Here is an 18269-nt window from a genome sequence, read left to right on the forward strand (position 1 = left end):
CGGGGTTCATGTTGTCTCTTAACCACTTGCTCGTGGGTTGGTTTTTTTTTTGTTCTTTCATTAAATAAATTGTGTTTTTTTAAAAAAACAAAAACCCATCTCTAGTTGGATTCCTTTCTTCAAAGTGCTTCAAAGACTGACTGATCGGATTGTTTGAGTTGGGCTGTTTGGGACTGAGGGGGTTGTGATTGATTGATTGGATTGGTTGATTGGCATTTGTTTGCTTGATTGATTGGAAAGAGGTGGGTTGTGCTTGAATTGATCCAATGTGGTTCGAGATTGATTTGATTGAGGTGGGTTGTGATTGATTGAATGATTGATTGGATTTCTTGCTGATCCTAGTGGCTTACTGTCCGGATCCATAGGACATCGACTCCCTGAACTAGCCAAGCAATAAAAATTAATTAAAATTAAATCAGACCTTACAAGGGTGGGAGAAGTTTATTTATTTTTATTTTTATTTATTTTAATTCCATTTATATCCCGCCCTTCTCCGAAGACTCAGGGCGGCTTACAAGCTTAGCAGTAGCCTTCATTCTATGTATATGCCTGCTTATTAGGGCTTTCACACACACCCACCCAAGCGGCATTATTACAAAGTCAGCTTAATTGCCCCCAACAATCTGGGTCCTCATTTTACCTGCCTCGGAAGGATGGAAGGCTGAGTCAACCTTGAGCCTGGGAAGATTTGGAAACACCCACCACCACCACCCTCCATGTGCCAATCAGGCACATCCTTTTTTTTTTTTTAACCGCGAGCACTCCTTTTCCTAATTAAAGCCAAGATTCTAGTCCTCATCGGGCACCTCGCCTTCTCCGACGTGGCAGCTTCCCCCCCCCCCAATATTTCCCCCTGCAATACCCAACTGGGAACAAGGTTTAAGGGGGAGGGCGGCCCCTTCTGCAGCAACCCCCCCTCCCCTCCTCATATTTGTATTTATGGATTTTTGCCAAATTTGAGCCTCTTCCCACCCAAGCGGGAAGCACCCGAAAGTCGGCGCCTTCCCCTTTAAGAAGCGGCGCGGGCGGGGCCGGAGGGAAGAGCCGAGGAGGCGGAGCCAAGGCCGTAGGGTTATTTGTCCTCCGACGCGCTTTTTTTTCTCCTCCCCCTTAAGGAGGTTGTTTGGGGGCGGGGCCGCGGCGCTCGCCGGTGCCGCAAGGCCTGCCGGGAAAGGAAGGCAGGCAGGCAGGCAGGCCGCCGGCTGGAGGGAGCGGCGGCGGTTGGAAGCCGCACCGGTCGAGCCAGGGCTGCGCGCGCAGGTAGGAGAGCCAGGCCGGGCGGGGGGGGTCTCTTTCTCCCTCTCCCTCCCCACCCATCTATCTCCCCCCGCATAATGAGAAAAAGCTTCCTTTACCCCCCCATCAGGCTGAAACCCCCCCACTTAAAAAAGAGGGGGGCTTCCTTTGGGGTGGGGGGTCAGTGAGAGTCCCAGAAAGTGGGGTGGGGGCGGAAGACCCCTCCCCAACCCCCCCCCACTCTCCCCAAAGCAAGGGGGGCTCGGGAAGGGGGTGGAGGCATCCCCCTCCAATTGGAGGGGGGGGTCCTAGGAAAGGCTATCTCCCCCTTTAGAGAAGCCCAAAATGGGGGGGGTGTAGGCAGCTCTTGGCAGCCCCCCCCTCTTCTTAGCCCCTCTTCTGTGGGGCAGAGGTTGGGGGTGGGCTCCACCTTCCAGGGTCACCTGGAATGGGGGGGGGCAAGAAAAAAAGGGAGAGGGGTAAGGGAGGCAGCCCCCCCCCCAAAAAAAGCCCAGTTAGCTAGTCCCAAGATGTGGACAAAAGGGTGGAGGGAAGAGACCCTTACTCAAGAATGACAAAATTGCTTTTCCCCCCCTTTCCAATACCAGTGAAGCTGGATGGGGGGCTGCGGGGAGTCTTCCCAGAAAGGAATGGGGGTCCTGGGGGGGGGGTTTCTTGGGCGGGTCTTAAATCTCTAAAAGTGAGGCTAAAGGTCACCTAGTCCTTCAGCCAGAAACCCCGGGGGTCATTGAAAAAGGGGGCACCCTCAGTCCTGGCCTTCAGGAGGGGTGATCCCCCAAAAAAGGGGAACTTGCCCAGTTGTAGCCCCCAAATACAAAGGGCCTCCATCTATCTATCCATCCATCCATCCATCCATCTATATTCCATCTATTCCATCCATCCATTCATCTCTCTCTGTCTCTCATCCATCTATTCCATCTCTATCTATCTATCTATCTATCTATCTATCTATCTATCTATCTATCTATCTATCTATCTATCTATCTAGCCTCTATCCATCTCCCTCTATCTGTCTATATATCTCTAGATATCTCTATCTTTATCTCTATATATATATATATATATCTCTATTTTTATCTCTGTATATATCTCTATCTTTATATCTATTTATCCTCTCTTATTTATCTATCCATCCATCCTTTTCCAATTTTAGCAATGCTTCGAGGGTCAAGCAAGGCCCATACAGTATATATTATAATAGGAGGACTTTATTGCTTGCTCTTTTCCTCGGGTCCAACTCCCCGTGCCCCCCCCAAAAAAATTCCTTTGCCTGCAACTAACAAGCCAGGGTTTGCTCCACAGACTCAGTTTCCTGACTTTGCACAGCATGCTTTCCATCTCAGCTGCGTTTGCCCCACATGTAGGCCTGCTTTGGGGGGGTGTGAATTGGAGGGAGCCACCGAGCGTGAGAAAAAGCAAAGGGGGAGGAGGCAAAAAGGAAAGATTGTCTTTCCCCCCCCCCAAAAAAAAAAAAAATTAGGGGTTTTACAAACGCTGCCCAAATCTTCCCCTCCGGATCTGATAAGATTGTGGAAAGGGATAAAAGTAGATTAAGAGCCTTTTCTTCCTGTGCCAAATTAAAATTAGGAACTTCAGGCTCTCCGTGGGCCCATCGTCCCCAGCCACTGGCCCCGCAGCAATGCCTTATGGGAACTGCGATCCCCAACGCCAAGAGAAGGAGCTTGGTTTAACTTTTGCTCTTAAAAAACACCAGGAAAGCTGTTAAAAAGAGGAAGAAGCTTTTTTTTAAAAAAAAAAAGGAATATTTCCTCTCCACCCCTTGGAAAAATCTTACAAATTTTAAGCGGGTCAAAGCTGAATCACAAAGGAAGCTGATTTTTTTTTTATTTTCCTAGATCTTCTGGGATGATAAATAATCTCCCTTGCCCCGTCGATGAGATTTTTCGGTGGGTGGGTTTTCAATACTTTCTGCTGAGCTGGAAAGACGCATCAAGCAAACCTCATTCGGCCCTCTAAACCGGTTGGATTAATTCTGGTTTATTGACCCGAAGGACCACGCCTGGATTGACATTGCCTTCATCCGAGTGGCATGATGGCATGGCCTATTTTTGGAAATTCGGCTGTCCGTGTTTGCGGATAGCTTTGCTTCTTCCTCCTTCCTGCAATCTTTTTCAGAAAAGCAAAAAAAACAAAAAAACCCCAACAACTAGATTTTCCTGATGATGCCAGGCAGTCATCCAGCCGGTGGAGCGAAATTTCTTGGGCAGAAAAGAAACAGCCGGGCAAAAGAAATCCCGGCGGTCGCTTCCATTCCTTCTAACCCCGCAAGTGAAAGGCAAACCTTTATATATATATATATATATATATATATATATATATATATATATATATATATATATATATACACATATATATATATATATATATATATATATATATATATATATATATATATATATACACATATATATATACATATATATATACATATATATACTTGGAAGTTGGGCTCCAACCATCATCCCTGCAGAGTTTGGGGAGGGGGTGGGTGGGGGGGAAACGGAGGGTCTCCGTTTCCAGCTGTTGCATTTTTTAAATTTTTTTTTTTACTTTTTTTTAGATTTTGCCACAAAAAAATGAAAAATGAAAAAGGGAAGCTGGGGGGGGGGGGAAGATGCTACACGAAGCACTTTGGGGCGCAGTTTGATTTAGTTTGCTGTCCCTTGCCAAGGCTGTTAAAATTTTGGGGAAGGGGCTTGGAGAATTTTTGCAGAAAAGATGTGAGATGCTGGTGGGGGGGTTTAGATTTGGGGAGGGGGAAGAGGAGGAGGAAGAGAAGGAAGTTGTGACTTCAGTTGAATTGGCCGAAGGACCCGCTCAACGCCGCATTGCGTCGGTAATGTCCGGGACTGGAATCGGCCCCCTCCTGGAGAGGCCAAGAATTACATTAAAAGCTGGACAGGAGAGAGAAAAAAAATAATTGGGGTGGGGGGGCTTGAGAAGCGACATTCCCAGCTAATGCTAGCCGTAATTCCAGATGCCACGGAAGCTGGAGTGTGTGTGTGTGTGTGCGTGACAGGTGGAGAATTATCCCCTTCTGTGTTGTGATCTAAAAGTAGCCCAGACTATATAGATCCGGACTCGGCTTGGAATCGAGGACTGACCCGGGTCACGGCTGGGTTGTGGGAACTGGGGAGCGGTTGGGTTTGCTGGCAAAGCAGGCTGCCTGCTTTTTGAGGCGGGAGCCCGTGACGACGGCCTGTCCGTGTCGGGTTTGGCTGTCCTTTCTGACAGGCAGGGGAAAGATGGGAAATTAAAATGACGGCTGTTTGTGGATTAAAACTAAAGTTAAAAGAAGGAACTACGGGAGGAAAGGAGGGAGGGAGGGAAGGAGGGAGAAAGATGAAGGGAGGGACGGAAGAAGGAACTAAGGAAGGAAAGAAGAAAGGGAAGGAGAAAGGGAGGGAAGAAGGAAGGGAGAAAGAGGGAGAGAAGAAGGAACGAAGGAAGAAAGGGAGGGAGGAAGGAAAACGAGGGGAGGAGGAAAGACACACACAAACACACACACACAACGCAAACCTTTTGCCCAGCTGCTGCTTTCCAACCCCCCCCTGCTCCTTTCTTCTCTCCCCCCCCCCCCCAGGCAGGCTGGGCGATGGCCACCATGTTGTACCCGCGGGAGGAGAAGCTGGAGAAGCTGAGCCAGGATGAGATCGTGCTGGGCACCAAGGCGGTGGTGCAAGGCCTGGAGGCGCTGCGCGGCGAGCACCACTCTCTCCTGGCTGCGCTGCTGGGCACCGTCAGCCGCCTGGACCCGGCGCTCCCGCCGCACGAGACCAGCGCGGCCCAGGAGAAGGCCCTGCTGCTGCGGAAGTCCCTAGAGGCCATCGAGCTGGGCCTCGGAGAGGCCCAGGTAGGCTTGGCGGCCATCGGGGAGCTGTGGTTGGGAATCCTGGCGGGATCCTCTCCTCGATCTAGGCAACCTTGGCTCTTTTATGACTCGTGGACTTCAACTCCCAGAATTCCTGAGCCAGCCATGGCTCAGCTTGGAAACCTCTCCCTTTTCCCTCAGCGTGACTGCCTCAGGAATTCTGGGAGTTGAAGTCCACGAGTCATAAAAGAGCCAAGGTTGCCTACCCCTGATCTAGGCCGACAAGTCCGCCTTATTTCTTTCTTTCTTTTATTTTTTCCTCCTTCTTCTCCCCGGCCGCCAGGTGATCATCGCCCTCTCCAGCCACCTGAGCGCGGTGGAGTCAGAGAAGCAGAAGCTCCGGGCGCAGGTGCGGCGCCTGCTGCAGGAGAACCAGTGGCTGCGGGACGAGCTGGCCGCCACCCAGCAGAAGCTGCAGAAGAGCGAGCAGTCGGTGGCCCAGCTGGAAGAGGAGAAGAAACATCTGGAGTTCATGAACCAGATTAAAAAGTTTGACGAGGACGCCTCCCCGTCGGTTGGTGGTGTCTTTTCGCCCCCCACCCCTTTTTTTTAATCTTTCGTTCTCCCTCTTTAGAGGAGGTGGTCTCTCCCTGCTGGGTTAGGGGAGCCTTCGAACCCGGGTCCCGGAGCCAAATAGGATAGCAGCTTTCTGATATTTGAGGGACTGCCCTAGAGAAGAAGGGGGGGGTGGGGGGGGGTCGACCTCCTCTCCAAAGCACCTGAAGGTAGGAGAAGAAGCGACGGATGGAAACTAAGGAAGGAGAGAAGCAGGACGATTAGCCAGAGGAACCGCTTGCCACCAGAAGTTGTGGGCGCTCCGATATTGGAGGTTTTCAAGAAGGGAACTAGTCACCCGTTTGTCCATAATGGTATAGCTCTCCTGCTTGAGCTGGGGTTGGACTAGATGACCTCTGAGGTACCTTCCAACTCTGTTAATTCTGCTATTCTTCCTTTTCTTCCTCCCTCTTTTTCCTTCCTTTCTTTCTCCTTCCTTTCTTCCTCCCCCCTCCCTTCCCTTTCTCTTTCCTTCCTTCCTTCCCTCCCCTCTTTCTCCTTCCTTTCTTCCTCCCTCCCCTCTTTCGCTTTCCTTCCTTCCCTCCCTCCCTCTTTTTCCTTCCTTTCTCCTTCCTTTCTTCCTCCCCCCTCCCTTCCCTTTCTCTTTCCTTCCTTCCCTCCCTCTTTCTCCTTCCTTTCTTCCTCCCTCCCTCTTTCTCCTTCCTTTCTTCCTCCTCCCTCCCTCCTCCATCACTGGAGGCTCTCAAGAAGAGACTGGACAACCACTTGTCTGAAATAGGGTAGCGTTTCCTGCTCGAGCAGGGGGTTGAACTAGATGACCTCTAAGGTCCCTTCCAACTCCAGCATTCTGAGAGGGGAAGGAGGAGGGCCGTCTTTTCCCCAGCGCCCGTGAAAGCAAATGTCAGGTTTTGATTGCTTCCTTTTTTTTTTTTTTTGCCCAGGATGAGAAAAACGGGGAGGCAGCAAAAGACACGCTGGACGATCTGTTTCCTAACGACGATGACCAGGGCCCAGGTAAGCTCTGGAAGGTTCTAAATTCGTTCTTAAGCAGTGCATGGTGTCATTGTTAAGTTGTAGGACCTCCGAGGTCCCTTCCAATCTGTTATTATTCTGTTCTTCTACTTGAGCAGGGGGCTGGACTAGAAGACCTCCACGGTCCCTCCCATCTCTGTTATTATTCTGTTCTTAATTCTACTTGAGCAGGGGGCTGGACTAGAAGACCTCCACGGTCCCTCCCATCTCTGTTATTATTCTGTTCTTAATTCTACTTGAGCAGGGGGCTGGACTAGAAGACCTCCGAGGTCCCTCCCATCTCTGTTATTATTCTGTTCTTAATTCTACTTGAGCAGGGGGCTGGACTAGAAGACCTCCAAGGTCCCTCCCATCTCTGTTATTCTGTTCTTAATTCTACTTGAGCAGGGGGCTGGACTAGAAGACCTCCGAGGTCCCTCCCATCTCTGTTATTATTCTGTTCTTGTTCTACTTCAGCAGGGGGCTGGACTAGAAGACCTCCGAGGTCCCTCCCATCTCTGTAATTATTCTGTTCTTAATTCTGCTTGAGCAGGGGGCTGGACTAGAAGACCTCCAAGGTCCCTCCCATCTCTGTTATTATTCTGTTCTTAATTCTACTTGAGCAGGGGGCTGGACTAGAAGACCTCCAAGGTCCCTCCCATCTCTGTTATTATTCTGTTCTGTTTCTACTTGAGCAGGGGGCTGGACTAGAAGACCTCCGAGGTCCCTTCCATCTCTGTTATTCTGTTCTTATTCTACTTCAGCAGGGGGCTGGACTAGAAGACCTCCGAGGTCCCTCCCATCTCTGATATTCTGTTCTTAATTCTACTTGAGCAGGGGGCTGGACTAGAAGACCTCCGAGGTCCCTCCCATCTCTGTCATTCTGTTCTTGTTCTACTTCAGCAGGGGGCTGGACTAGAAGACCTCCACGGTCCCTCCCATCTCTGTTATTATTCTGTTCTTAATTCTACTTGAGCAGGGGGCTGGACTAGAAGACCTCCGAGGTCCCTCCCATCTCTGTTATTATTCTGTTCTTGTTCTACTTCAGCAGGGGGCTGGACTAGAAGACCTCCAAGGTCCCTCCCATCTCTGTTATTCTGTTCTTAATTCTACTTGAGCAGGGGGCTGGACTAGAAGACCTCCGAGGTCCCTCCCATCTCTGTTGTTATTCTGTTCTTAATTCTACTTGAGCAGGGGGCTGGACTAGAAGACCTCCGAGGTCCCTTCCCACTGTATCATTCTATTATTTTGTGCTGTTGCAAGCCGAGGACTGCCTTTATTCCTCCGGGGAATACCCTCACAGGCTCTTTCCAGCTGATTGGGCAGGTCTGTCTCCGCAGGGCAAACTCACCGCAGCGGAGAGTCAGCAGCCCAGCAGGGGGGCTACGAGATCCCGGCCCGTCTACGGACCTTGCACAATCTGGTGATCCAGTACGCTTCCCAGGGGCGCTACGAAGTGGCCGTCCCGCTCTGCAAGCAGGCTCTGGAGGACCTGGAGAAAACATCGGGTCACGATCACCCCGATGTGGCCACTATGCTGAATATCCTTGCACTGGTGTACAGGTGTGGTACTCAGTGGCGGTGCTTGTGTGTGTGTGTGTGTGTGTGTGTCACAAAACGGCCCTGCTTTTACTTTAACCCAGGGCTCTCCAAACTGGGCAACTTTTAAGATTTGTGGACTTCAACTCCCAAAATTCCCCAGCCAGAAAACGGAGCAACTTTTAAGACTTGTGGACTTCAACTCCCAAAATTCCCCAGCCAGAAAACGGGGCAACTTTTAAGACTTGTGGACTTCAACTTCCAGAATGGCTGGGGAATTCTGGGAGTTGAAGTCCGCAAGTCTTAAAAGGTGCCATGTTTGGAGAGCCCTGCTTTTTATCTGCTAAGCTTGGAGGACTATTTTGGTCCTGCTCTAAGCTCCAGTCATTGGCTGCCACTTTGACTGCTTCCCTGCCCTGAAACGTAAGCAGCACAAAGAATGCCTTGCATGGAGAAATCTAGCTTCTCAGGCAAATCTTCTCCCGACTAATTGATTGTGGATTTGAAGGCAGCATTCAGAGCTGGGCAGGAGAGTTTTTTCCCCCAGCGGTCTGGCAGGGGCCCGCTTTGTAAATGCTGCCCTGCTTCGGTACTGGAATCTGAGAAAGTAATCTGGTGTTTTTTTTTTCCTTCTCACCAGAGACCAAAATAAATACAAGGAGGCTGCCCACCTCCTCAATGATGCTTTGGCTATCCGGGAAAAGACCCTGGGAAAAGACCACCCAGCTGTAAGTGCAGGCGGGGGCCGCCCCTCTCGGCTCTGATTGAAGGATTTAAAGACTGCGTAATCTTCCATTGATTTTATACATTCCTTTTCCTCTCCATTCCCTTCTTCACTTTCTCCCTTCCCTTCCCCTTCCTTACTCCCACCTTCCCTCTGTCCCTCCCTCCCTCCTTCCTTCCATTTCTTTCTTTCTCTTTCTCCCTTCCTACCTTCCTTCCCTCATTCCCATTTCTTTCCTTCCTTTATTCCTTCCTATTTCCTTCCTCCCCCTTCCTTCCATCCTTTCCTTTCTTTCTTTCTCTTTCTCACTTCCTTCCTTCCTTCCTTCCTACCTTCCTTCCCTCATTCCCATTTCTTTCCTTCCTTTATTCCTTCCTATTTCCTTCCTTCCTTCCTTCCTTTCCTTTCTTTCTTTCTCTTTCTCACTTCCTTCCTACCTTCCTTCCTACCTTCCTTCCCTCATTCCCATTTCTTTCCTCCTTTTATTCCTTCCCATTTCTGTCCTCCCTCTTCCTTCCTCCCTCCCTCCCTTCTTTCCTTCCCTCCCTCTTTCTTTGAAGTTGAAGTCCGCAGGTCATGAAAGGGCCCAGTCTGAAGAGCCTTTAGCTTCTCCCCTTTCCCACAGGTGGCTGCTACGCTCAACAACTTGGCCGTCCTGTACGGGAAACGAGGGAAATATAAAGAGGCCGAACCTTTGTGCAAGAGAGCCCTGGAGATTCGCGAGAAGGTATGGGAAACAAATTTTGGGTGGTTCAAGGGACAGGCCTTGGTGTGTGTGTGTGTGTGTGTGTGTGTGTGTGTGTGTGTGTGTGTCCCCGTGTGTGTCCGTGTGTCCTTGTTTAAAACGTTTGAACGTTGCTGCCTCTTCCTCCATCCAGGTGCTCGGAAAATACCACCCGGACGTAGCCAAGCAGCTCAACAACCTGGCCCTCCTTTGCCAAAACCAGGGGAAGTATGAGGAGGTCCAGTACTATTATCAGCGGGCCCTAGAGATCTACGAATCGCGCCTGGGCCCCGACAATCCAAACGTAGCCAAGACCAAGAACAACCTGGTGAGTTGGGCCTTTATTGTTGTTGTTGTTGATGTTGATGAGGAGAAGAAGAAGAAGAAGAAGAAGAAGAAGAAGAAGAAGAAGAAGAAGAAGAAGAAGAAGAAGAAGAAGAAGAAGAAGAAGAAGAATAGGAGGAGGAGGGGGGAGAAGAAGAAGAAGAAAAAGAAGAAGAAGAAGAAGAGGAGGAGGAGGAGGAGGAGGAGGAGGAGGAGGAGTTGGAAGGGACCTTGGAGGTCATCCAGTCCAACCCCCTGCCCAGGCAGGAAACCCTATGCCATTTGAGACAAATGGTTAATAATAATAACAACAACAACAATGTTGGAAGGGACCTTGGGAGGTCATCTAGTCCAACCGCCTGCTCAGGCAGGAAACCCTACACCATCTCGGGCAAATGGCTGTCCAGTCTCCTCTTAAAAACTTCCAGTGTTGGAGCATTCACCACCTCTGGAGGCAGGTTGTTCCACTGGTTGATTGTTCTCACCGTCAGGAAGTTTCTCCTTAATTCCAGGTTATCATCATCGTCATCTTGTTTTGTTTTGTTTTTTCACTTTCCTCCTCCTCCCTCCCCATCGCTCTCTCCTCTTGTGACGTGACCTTCGGAAAACCGACCTGCAAATTGGCAAAAGTTGGTTTTTTGGGGAAAGAGGCAGCCCCTCCCCCGCCTCCGGAAAAAAAAAGCTAGACAAACCAAGTTGGTTGAAACGGTCCCAGAAACCTGGCTTGTTTTCCCTCTGACCTCTGGATTTCTGTCCCTCGCAGGCCTCTTCTTATATCAAGCAAGGGAAGTACAAGGAAGCCGAGGCTCTCTACAAGGAGATCCTGACCCAGGCACACGAAAGGGAATTTGGATCGGTCAACGGTGAGTCCGGGGGCGAATCTTCCCATCATATTTTTTTTGGGGGGGGGAGCTTTCGGAAAGACGGCAGGACTTCTATTCTATTCTATTCTATTCTATTCTATTCTATTCTATTCTATTCTATTCTATTCTATTCTATTCCTATTATTATTCTATTCTATTCTATTCTATTCTATTCTATTCTGTTCTATTCTATTATTATTCTATTCTATTCTGTATTTTCTATTGTATTCTATTCTATTCTGTTCTATTCTATTATTCTATTCTATTCTATTCTGTATTTCTATTCTATTCTGTATTCTATTCTATTCTATTCTCTATTCCTATTCTTATTCTATTCTATTCTATTCTATTCTATTATTATTCTATTCTGTATTTTCTATTCTGTATTTTCTATTCTGTATTCTATTCTATTCTATTCTATTCTATTCTATTCTGTATTCTATTATTATTCTATTCTATTCTAAAGTCAAACAATATCCAAGATGCAGGCCAGTTGCGCAGCTGAACTGCCACACTGTCGGTGCCTCGAATTTTCTAAGCAATTTCTTCCATTTCTTTGCAGGTGACAATAAACCCATTTGGATGCATGCCGAAGAACGAGAAGAATGTAAGGTATTTCGGTGGCTTGGCAGAGATTCAAAGGCTAAATTGTTTTTGCCCGGGATATAGGGACTGTGTCCAAATCAACCCGATTCCTTCCCTTTATTTATTTTTTTTTAAAATCTTGTTTTCAGGACAAGTACCGAGAAAACAGCGCGCCTTACAGAGAATACGGCAGCTGGTACAAGGCCTGTAAGATGGACAGGTAAGAGGCCATCGGTGAGGAAAGCTGGCCGTTTAATCGGACGGGAGAGAATTTGCTGCTCCAGACGTGGCCCCTTTAAGGCTGGTGGACTTCAACTCCCAGAATTCCTCAGCCAGCAAACGTGGCACCCTTTAAGACTGGTGGACTTCAACTCCCAGAATTCCTCAGCCAGCAAACGTGGCCACTTTAAAGCTGGTGGACTTCAACTCCCAGAATCGGATGGCTGGAGAATTTTGGGAGTTGGAAGTTCACAAGTCTTAAAGTGGCCGAGTTTGGGGAACCCCCTGATCTAGAGCTGTGTCTTAAGGCTGGCTGGGGAATTCTGGGAATCCAGAAATCTTAAAAGTGGCCAGGTTTAAGGGCGATTTGTTTTAGCCACGACGTTAACCCAGCGCTGGGGAAAAAGAAGGTGACCCACAAGTGGTCATTGCCGTGGGCGTACAATCTGGGCCCTCGGCGACCGGCTCGCCTTGAAAACAGTTACAGGGTGTGATTCGCTTAACGGCGTGATCCCCAGCTTTGCTTGTGGTCCCCCTTCCCCTCCTCAGCCTCACCGTCAATGCCACTCTGAAGAGTTTGGGGGCGCTGTATCGGCGCCAGGGCAAAGTGGAAGCAGCCGAGACGTTGGAAGAATGTGCCCACAAGTCGCGCAAACAGGCAAGCGTCTTTCTTTCTTTCTTTCTTTCTTTCCATGGGGTGAAAACGTACTTTATGTTGTGTCCGGTCTCCCAATACACACAGTCCTCGACTTACGACAGAGACCCCCCCCGCCCAAAGTAACTCACATTCCAGATGATCAGGGGACTGGAGGCTAAAACAAATAGGGAACGGTTGCTGGAATTGGGGATGTCCAGTTTAATGAAGAGAAGGACGAGGGGGGACATGATAGCAGCCTTCCAATATCTCAGGGGCTGCCCCAAAGAAGAGGGAGTCAAGCTGTTCTCCGAAGCACCTGAAGGCAGGACAAGAAGCAACGGATGGAAACTAGTCAAGGAGAGAAGCAACCTGGAACTAAGGAGAAATTTCCTGACAGTCAGAACAACTAACCAGTGGAACAACCCGCCTCCAGAAGCGGTGAACGCTCCAACACTGGAAGTCTTTAGGAAGAGACTGGACAGCCATTTGTCTGAAATGGCATAGGGTTTCCTGCCTGAGCAGGGGGTTGGACTAGATGACCTCCAAGGTCCCTTCCAACTCTGTCATTCTGTGATTCTGCTACTCTTTTTTCCTTCTTTCCCTCACGATTTACGACAGAAATTTCGGTCTCCGTTTCAGTCATAAGTCATCAAACGCCCTTCGCCCAGTGCGCTCCCACAGGGAGGGTCTGCTCAGGGTCCCGCCGGTAAGAGATTGCCGGCGGGTGACACCCAGGGATAGGGCCTTCTCGGTGGGAGCGCCTGCCCTCTGGAACCAGCTGCCGGTGGAGCTGAGAACTGCCCCCGACCTCCGATCATTCCGCCGGGGCCTGAAGACCTGGCTCTTCGAGCTCTCGGGCCCAGACTGAGGAGGAATTTTTAATTTGGGGTTCTTTTTAACTGACTACAGGGTTAATTTAATATTTTTTAATTTGGTTCTTAATTTTTGTATTTTGGATTTTTAATTCCCTGTAAACCGCCCTGAGTCCTCAGGGAATAGGGCGGTATATAAATATAACTAAATAAAATAAATAAGCCGAAGAACGTGTGTCGCTGCAGACGCCCATCTTCATTGGGCATAGATTAATATTCTTATTTCCTCCCTTTTTCCGTGTTTCCCAGGGCATGGACGCCTTCAACCAGAGCAAAATCGTGGAGCTTCTCAAGGACGGGAACCGGGCCGAACAGCGGCCGAGCCGAGATGGCACTCCCGGCGCCAGGAAGGGCGAGAACGAAAGCGAATCAGAAGAAGGCGTAGCCGAGTGGTCCGGGGTGAGGAAGAACAAAAAGTGGAGCCATCCTAACCTACAGAGAATATGCCTCTAAAATGAGGAGAAGAGGAGAAAATCCAGCAAATGAAGAATTGAGGGTTTTGTCTGGGGATGGTTGCTGGCTTCACACAATGTGGGGGGAAAAAAACAAACCAGGTTTGCTTAAAATAAAATAACCGTGGCCTGGAGTTCTAGAAGCCACTAAAACCGTAGACGGGGTTAAGCCCCAAGTGATTAGAACCATAGGACAACTTAGTCTCTCCACTTCAGCAACTTTTAAGAGGTGGCTGGCTGGGGAATTCTGGGAGTTGAAGTCCGCACCTCTTTCAAAGCAACTTGCCTAGGGCAGGGGTAGGCAACCTGGGCTCTTTTATGACTCGTGGACTTCAACTCCCAGAATTCCTGAGTCAGATGGCTCAGGAATTCTGGGAGTTGAAGTCCACGACTCATAAAAGAGCCCAGGTTGCCTACCCCTGGTCTAGGGAATTCTGGGAGTTGAAGTCCGCACCTCTTTCAAAGCATGCTGGCTGGGGGATTCTGGGAGCTGACGTCCACTCCTCTTAAAGCAGCTGAGGTTGAAAGATACTGGCTTAGCATTGAAGAATACACAAAAAACTGTTGCCCCCACCCACCCACCCCCAAAGCCGCCTCTTTCACGTGCATAATAGGACTAACCACTTAATCTGGAAACCCACCTTGACCTCTTCCCCAAAACGTATCCACAGCTCCTAGGCAGGGACTACAGCTCGCCAAATTCTCTGCCGCCTGGCTGGGAATTTGGGGAGCCGTTGTCTCAGCACCATCGAAGGCCATTGTCGCCGTTGGCAGCATCCCAGCTTCCTTGTCGCCTGAAAGATGGGAGGCAACCTGTGGGGGTCTCTTGCTCTGCCAGGTGGGCTCCGGCGCTCTGCGGCGTAGCGGCTCGTTCGGGAAACTGCGGGACGCGCTGCGACGGAGCAGCGAAATGCTGGTCAAGAAGCTTCAAGGGAGCGGCCCGCAGGAGCCGAGGAATCCGGGGTGAGTTTCAGCTTTGGGGAATCCGGAGAAACAGGAAGCCCACCCTCCCACCCACCCACCCTTATGCTGCATCTCCTTTGGTTTTTCATTTTTTAAAGTTTGGAACGAGAGGTTGTTTTGCTATCTTGATTCTAACGTCATCCGGATGGTCTCAATTTGTGGACGGCCCAAAATGGAGGCCCAAATTTCCGTTTACCAACGACCTTGCTGGCTTGTTGTTAAGGGAATCAAGGCGGTTGTTAAGTTGGCAGCACGGTCGTTAAGGGCATCCCGCTTCCCTCATCGACTTCGCTTGCCGGAAGGTCGCAAAAGGGGATCACCTGACCCCGGGGAACACTACGACCCGTCATAAATACGATCCAGTTGCCAAGCTGTCTTGAGTTTTAATCACCTGACCAAGGGGATGCTGCAGCGGTCAATTAAGCGTGAAAAACGGTCCTGCTGCTGGCCAAAATGAAGTGGCCAAGTTCGGGTTGAAAGAGAAGAGTTCAGGTCTCAAATGCTGATCAGCCAAAGTGGATCCCGTTCTGGTTTCTTTCACCGCAGGATGAAAAGGGCCAGTTCGCTCAACTTCTTGAACAAGAGCGTGGAAGAGGAGCCCAGCCAGGTAACTCACCTGTGGGAAGCTGCCCAACTTTCTCCCTCGGACTGGGCCCCTCCGGGAAACCTGGCGTGGCGGGAGGGGGGCAGCCAGACTGGGTTTCCAACAATGGCCCGGCTGCGGTTGGCAGGTTGCAGCCTGTCCGTCTTCAGAAGCGCCCAGTCGGCCAGAGGAGCTCACTTGTTTCCATAGAGGGAGGGAGGGAGGAAGGAAGTAAGGAAAGAAAAGGGGTGGGAAGGGGGGGGAGGAAGAAAGGAAGGAAGATGGGTGGGAAGGAAGGAAGGAAAATGGGTGGGGAGGGAGGAAGGAAGGAAGGAAGAACGGTGGGAAGGAAGGAAAGAAAATGGGTGGGGAGGGAGGGAGGAAGGAAGGAAGGAAGGAAGATGGGTGGGAAGGAAGGAAGGAAAAGGGTGAGAAGGAAGGAAAAAATGGGTGGGAAGGGAGGAAGGAAAAGGGTGAGAAGGAAGGAAAAAATGGGTGGGAAGGGAGGAAGGAAAAAGGGTGAGAAGGAAGGAAAGAAAATGGGTGGGAAGGGAGGAAGGAAGATGGATGGGAAGGAAGGAAAAAAAGGAAGGAGGGGAAAAAGGAAATGGGTGGAAAGAAAGGGAGGGAAAAAGGAAGGAGAAAGGGAGGAGAAGAGAAATGGAAGGAAGTGGAAGGGAAGAAGGAAGGAAGGAAGGAAGGAAGGAGGAGAAGTGAAATGAAAGGGGTGACAACCCCCCCCCAACTGTTCAGATGCAAAGCCGCCATCCCGCCCCCTCCCCATCTCTGCTCTTTCTCTCTCCAGGGCTCCGGCAGCCTCTGCGACAGCCGAGGCCTAAGCGCCAGCAACGTTGACCTGCCCCGCCGAAGGTCCCTGATGGCGTGACCTCCCCCGTGGCCTGGGCTGGGTTGGGGGCCGGAAATCCGGACCGCTTTGAGCTTCTGCCTGGACCCTCATCCTCCGAGAATTCCCCATCCTTGTTGACCTAGGGCAGGGGTAGGCAACCTCGGCTCTTTTGTGACTCATGGACTTCAACTCCCAGAATTCCTGAGCCAGTTGGCTCAGGAATTCTGGGAGTTGAAGTCCATGAGTCACAAAAGAGCCGAGGTTGCCTACCCCTGACCTAGGGCTTCCCCCTTTGCGCTCAGACACAGCGGTGGGCCCAAGTCTCACCTTCCCCTTGGCCTGTGTGTCGTGTGCGCCCCACAAGCACACACACACCCAACATCTTCCTCTCCCGTTCCCCAGCATGTTGCCGCCATGGCCCTCCTCCTCGGCCACCGAGGGCCACCCCCCACCCCCTTCTAACTCCACATTAACTTAGCAGGATGCCTCGATTTGTGGCAACACACCACGGGTCGCATCCTGTTGGGGGCCAGGGGACCCCCCGAAGCTGCATGATTTTCAAGGCCTCTTCCCGGGAAGGTCGAGCAGGAGAGCGGTGGGAAAGGAAAGAATCGGGTCCGAGGGAAAATATTTATTGTCTCCTGGGGTTCCGGTGACGGCTTTGGCCCTCGTGTGTTGCAAAAACGGGGTGCAACCCGCCTCCACTTGTCCTTCTGCAAAGGCAGAATAATCTCGCTTAAGGATCCTTTTAACGGCTCGCTTCTCACCTCCCGCAACTAGGGGATCCTTTCTGTTTACGATCGATCGGTTGTGCCCCGGCCTCAGGGAGACCCCACTCAGCCCATCCTCTTTCTCTAAATCCTTTCCCTCTTCTCCTCGATCTGCACTGGGTTTTTTATTTATTTATTGTTTGGGGGACTAGTGCCTGGGTTGCGATATATAGCTTCTGCGGCCTCCCTAATTCCAGGGCTCGCTTACTGACGGAAAACCCTGTGTCCAAATATTCCTCTCTCGTTCTTCCCTGCTCCTCTCCTGCATCTCTCCAACATTTGGTTGCGGGAAACTTTTTTTTTTTCCCAACCCGCCTGAGCTTTGGGGAGGATTACTAATCCCATTCCCACTGGCTCCCATCTTAAGGAGACGACATCTACCCTTTGCCACTTTCCTTGGCTGCTCGAGAGTCCCGTCGCGTCTGATGCCCGCTCATGTCAGTCTGTTTCCCAGACAGTCTTTCCAACCAGGATGCTGTGCACCCCAATAAACAGCCCCTTTCTCCCCTCTACCTGCCTCGCTTGGGCGTCCATTCAGTAAAGATAATAATAAATAGCTAAGGATTTAAGCCAAAGGGGGAGAAAACTGGGCTAAGCAGAACATCCGGTCCAAGTTTCCGATCGGTCTTCTCCATGTTCTTGCCTTTTCACTGCAAGTGCTCCATCCGTTTTTCCCCATATATATATATATACATATATTAAAAAGGAGCCATTTCTCCATTCCTGGTGTATCACTGAGGGAGGGGAGAGACGGCCTGTTATGGGGACCAGTGCGAACGCCTGCCGTATCAGCTTTTGCTTTCCACCTCTGCTTCGTGACAAAAAAGAAGTAAATAAATATGCTATTTTGTGACACCAAAGGCAGGAAGAAAGCCATCCAGCTTAAGCCTCCCCCCCTCTCTCTCTTCCCCCCCCCTCCCCGTAGAGGGGACAGTCCAGTATATTTTTCAATTTATTTTTATTTTTTTCCTCCCTCTTCCCAGGACAGCGGGCAGGGCCCTGGTAACTTATATCACAGAAATCTTGCGTGCGTGTTTGTATGTTTGCGGGCACGGGGGTGGGTGGGTGTTTGCGTGTGGAGAAGAGATTTAATGGTGAAACGAGAGGAAAAGAATTGTGCTCTGTATTATGTCGCTGTAGAAATAAAATGAGAGGAATATTCAACGTGGTTGGTCGTCTTCCTCCTCCTCATCCTCCTTCACCCTTCTCTTCCTTTAATTTATTTTGCCTTCTGTTCAGTCGTGTCCGATTGGAGTCCTGCAATTAAAAAATCAAAAGTCATATGAATCTCCAAGGCTGTTTTTAGGGAGCTGACTAGATAATCTCCTCAGCTCTCAAGCCAACCCCTATTTAAATGTGCGGTTGTGTTTTTAGACGTATACACACACTTAGGAACACACCTGTGTTATTGTGGAGGGAATAAAAGGTGGATGTTTGATCCCGGATGCTGCAACCGTCATAACTGTGAGTCGGTTGCCCAAGCATCCAAAT

The 18269-nt window shown here is 50.1% G+C and overlaps 1 protein-coding gene across 1 annotated transcript; it reads left to right on the forward strand.

Annotated features, from left to right (window-relative positions):
* The first annotated feature begins 1181 nt into the window (after positions 1-1181).
* On the forward strand, positions 1182-16216 carry KLC2 (kinesin light chain 2). Its single transcript, XM_083374720.1, has 16 exons — positions 1182-1260; positions 4862-5131; positions 5433-5663; positions 6607-6679; positions 8017-8239; positions 8856-8943; positions 9565-9666; positions 9818-9991; positions 10751-10850; positions 11413-11462; positions 11585-11655; positions 12204-12312; positions 13413-13562; positions 14454-14578; positions 15125-15185; positions 15967-16216. The coding sequence occupies exons 2-16, from the start codon at positions 4874-4876 to the stop codon at positions 16045-16047; spliced, it is 1896 nt and encodes a 631-aa protein (XP_083230846.1). The 5' UTR covers positions 1182-1260; positions 4862-4873; the 3' UTR covers positions 16048-16216.
* Positions 16217-18269: the final 2053 nt, after the last annotated feature.

The sequence above is a fragment of the Vipera ursinii genome (assembly GCF_947247035.1).
Source record: "Vipera ursinii genome assembly, chromosome: 15".
Classification (NCBI taxonomy): Eukaryota; Metazoa; Chordata; class Lepidosauria; order Squamata; family Viperidae; genus Vipera; species Vipera ursinii.

What these genes read in the sequence shown, in the direction of transcription:
- KLC2 (XM_083374720.1), top strand. Translation starts at nt 4,874, where the DNA reads ATGGCCACCATGTTGTACCCGCGGGAGGAGAAGCTGGAGAAGCTGAGC. An exon ending in AAGAACGAGAAGAATGTAAG is followed by an intron (nt 11,463 to 11,584) that starts GTATTTCGGTGG and finishes TCTTGTTTTCAG; the next exon opens with GACAAGTACCGAGAAAACAG. An exon ending in TGGAAGAGGAGCCCAGCCAG is followed by an intron (nt 15,186 to 15,966) that starts GTAACTCACCTG and finishes TTCTCTCTCCAG; the next exon opens with GGCTCCGGCAGCCTCTGCGA.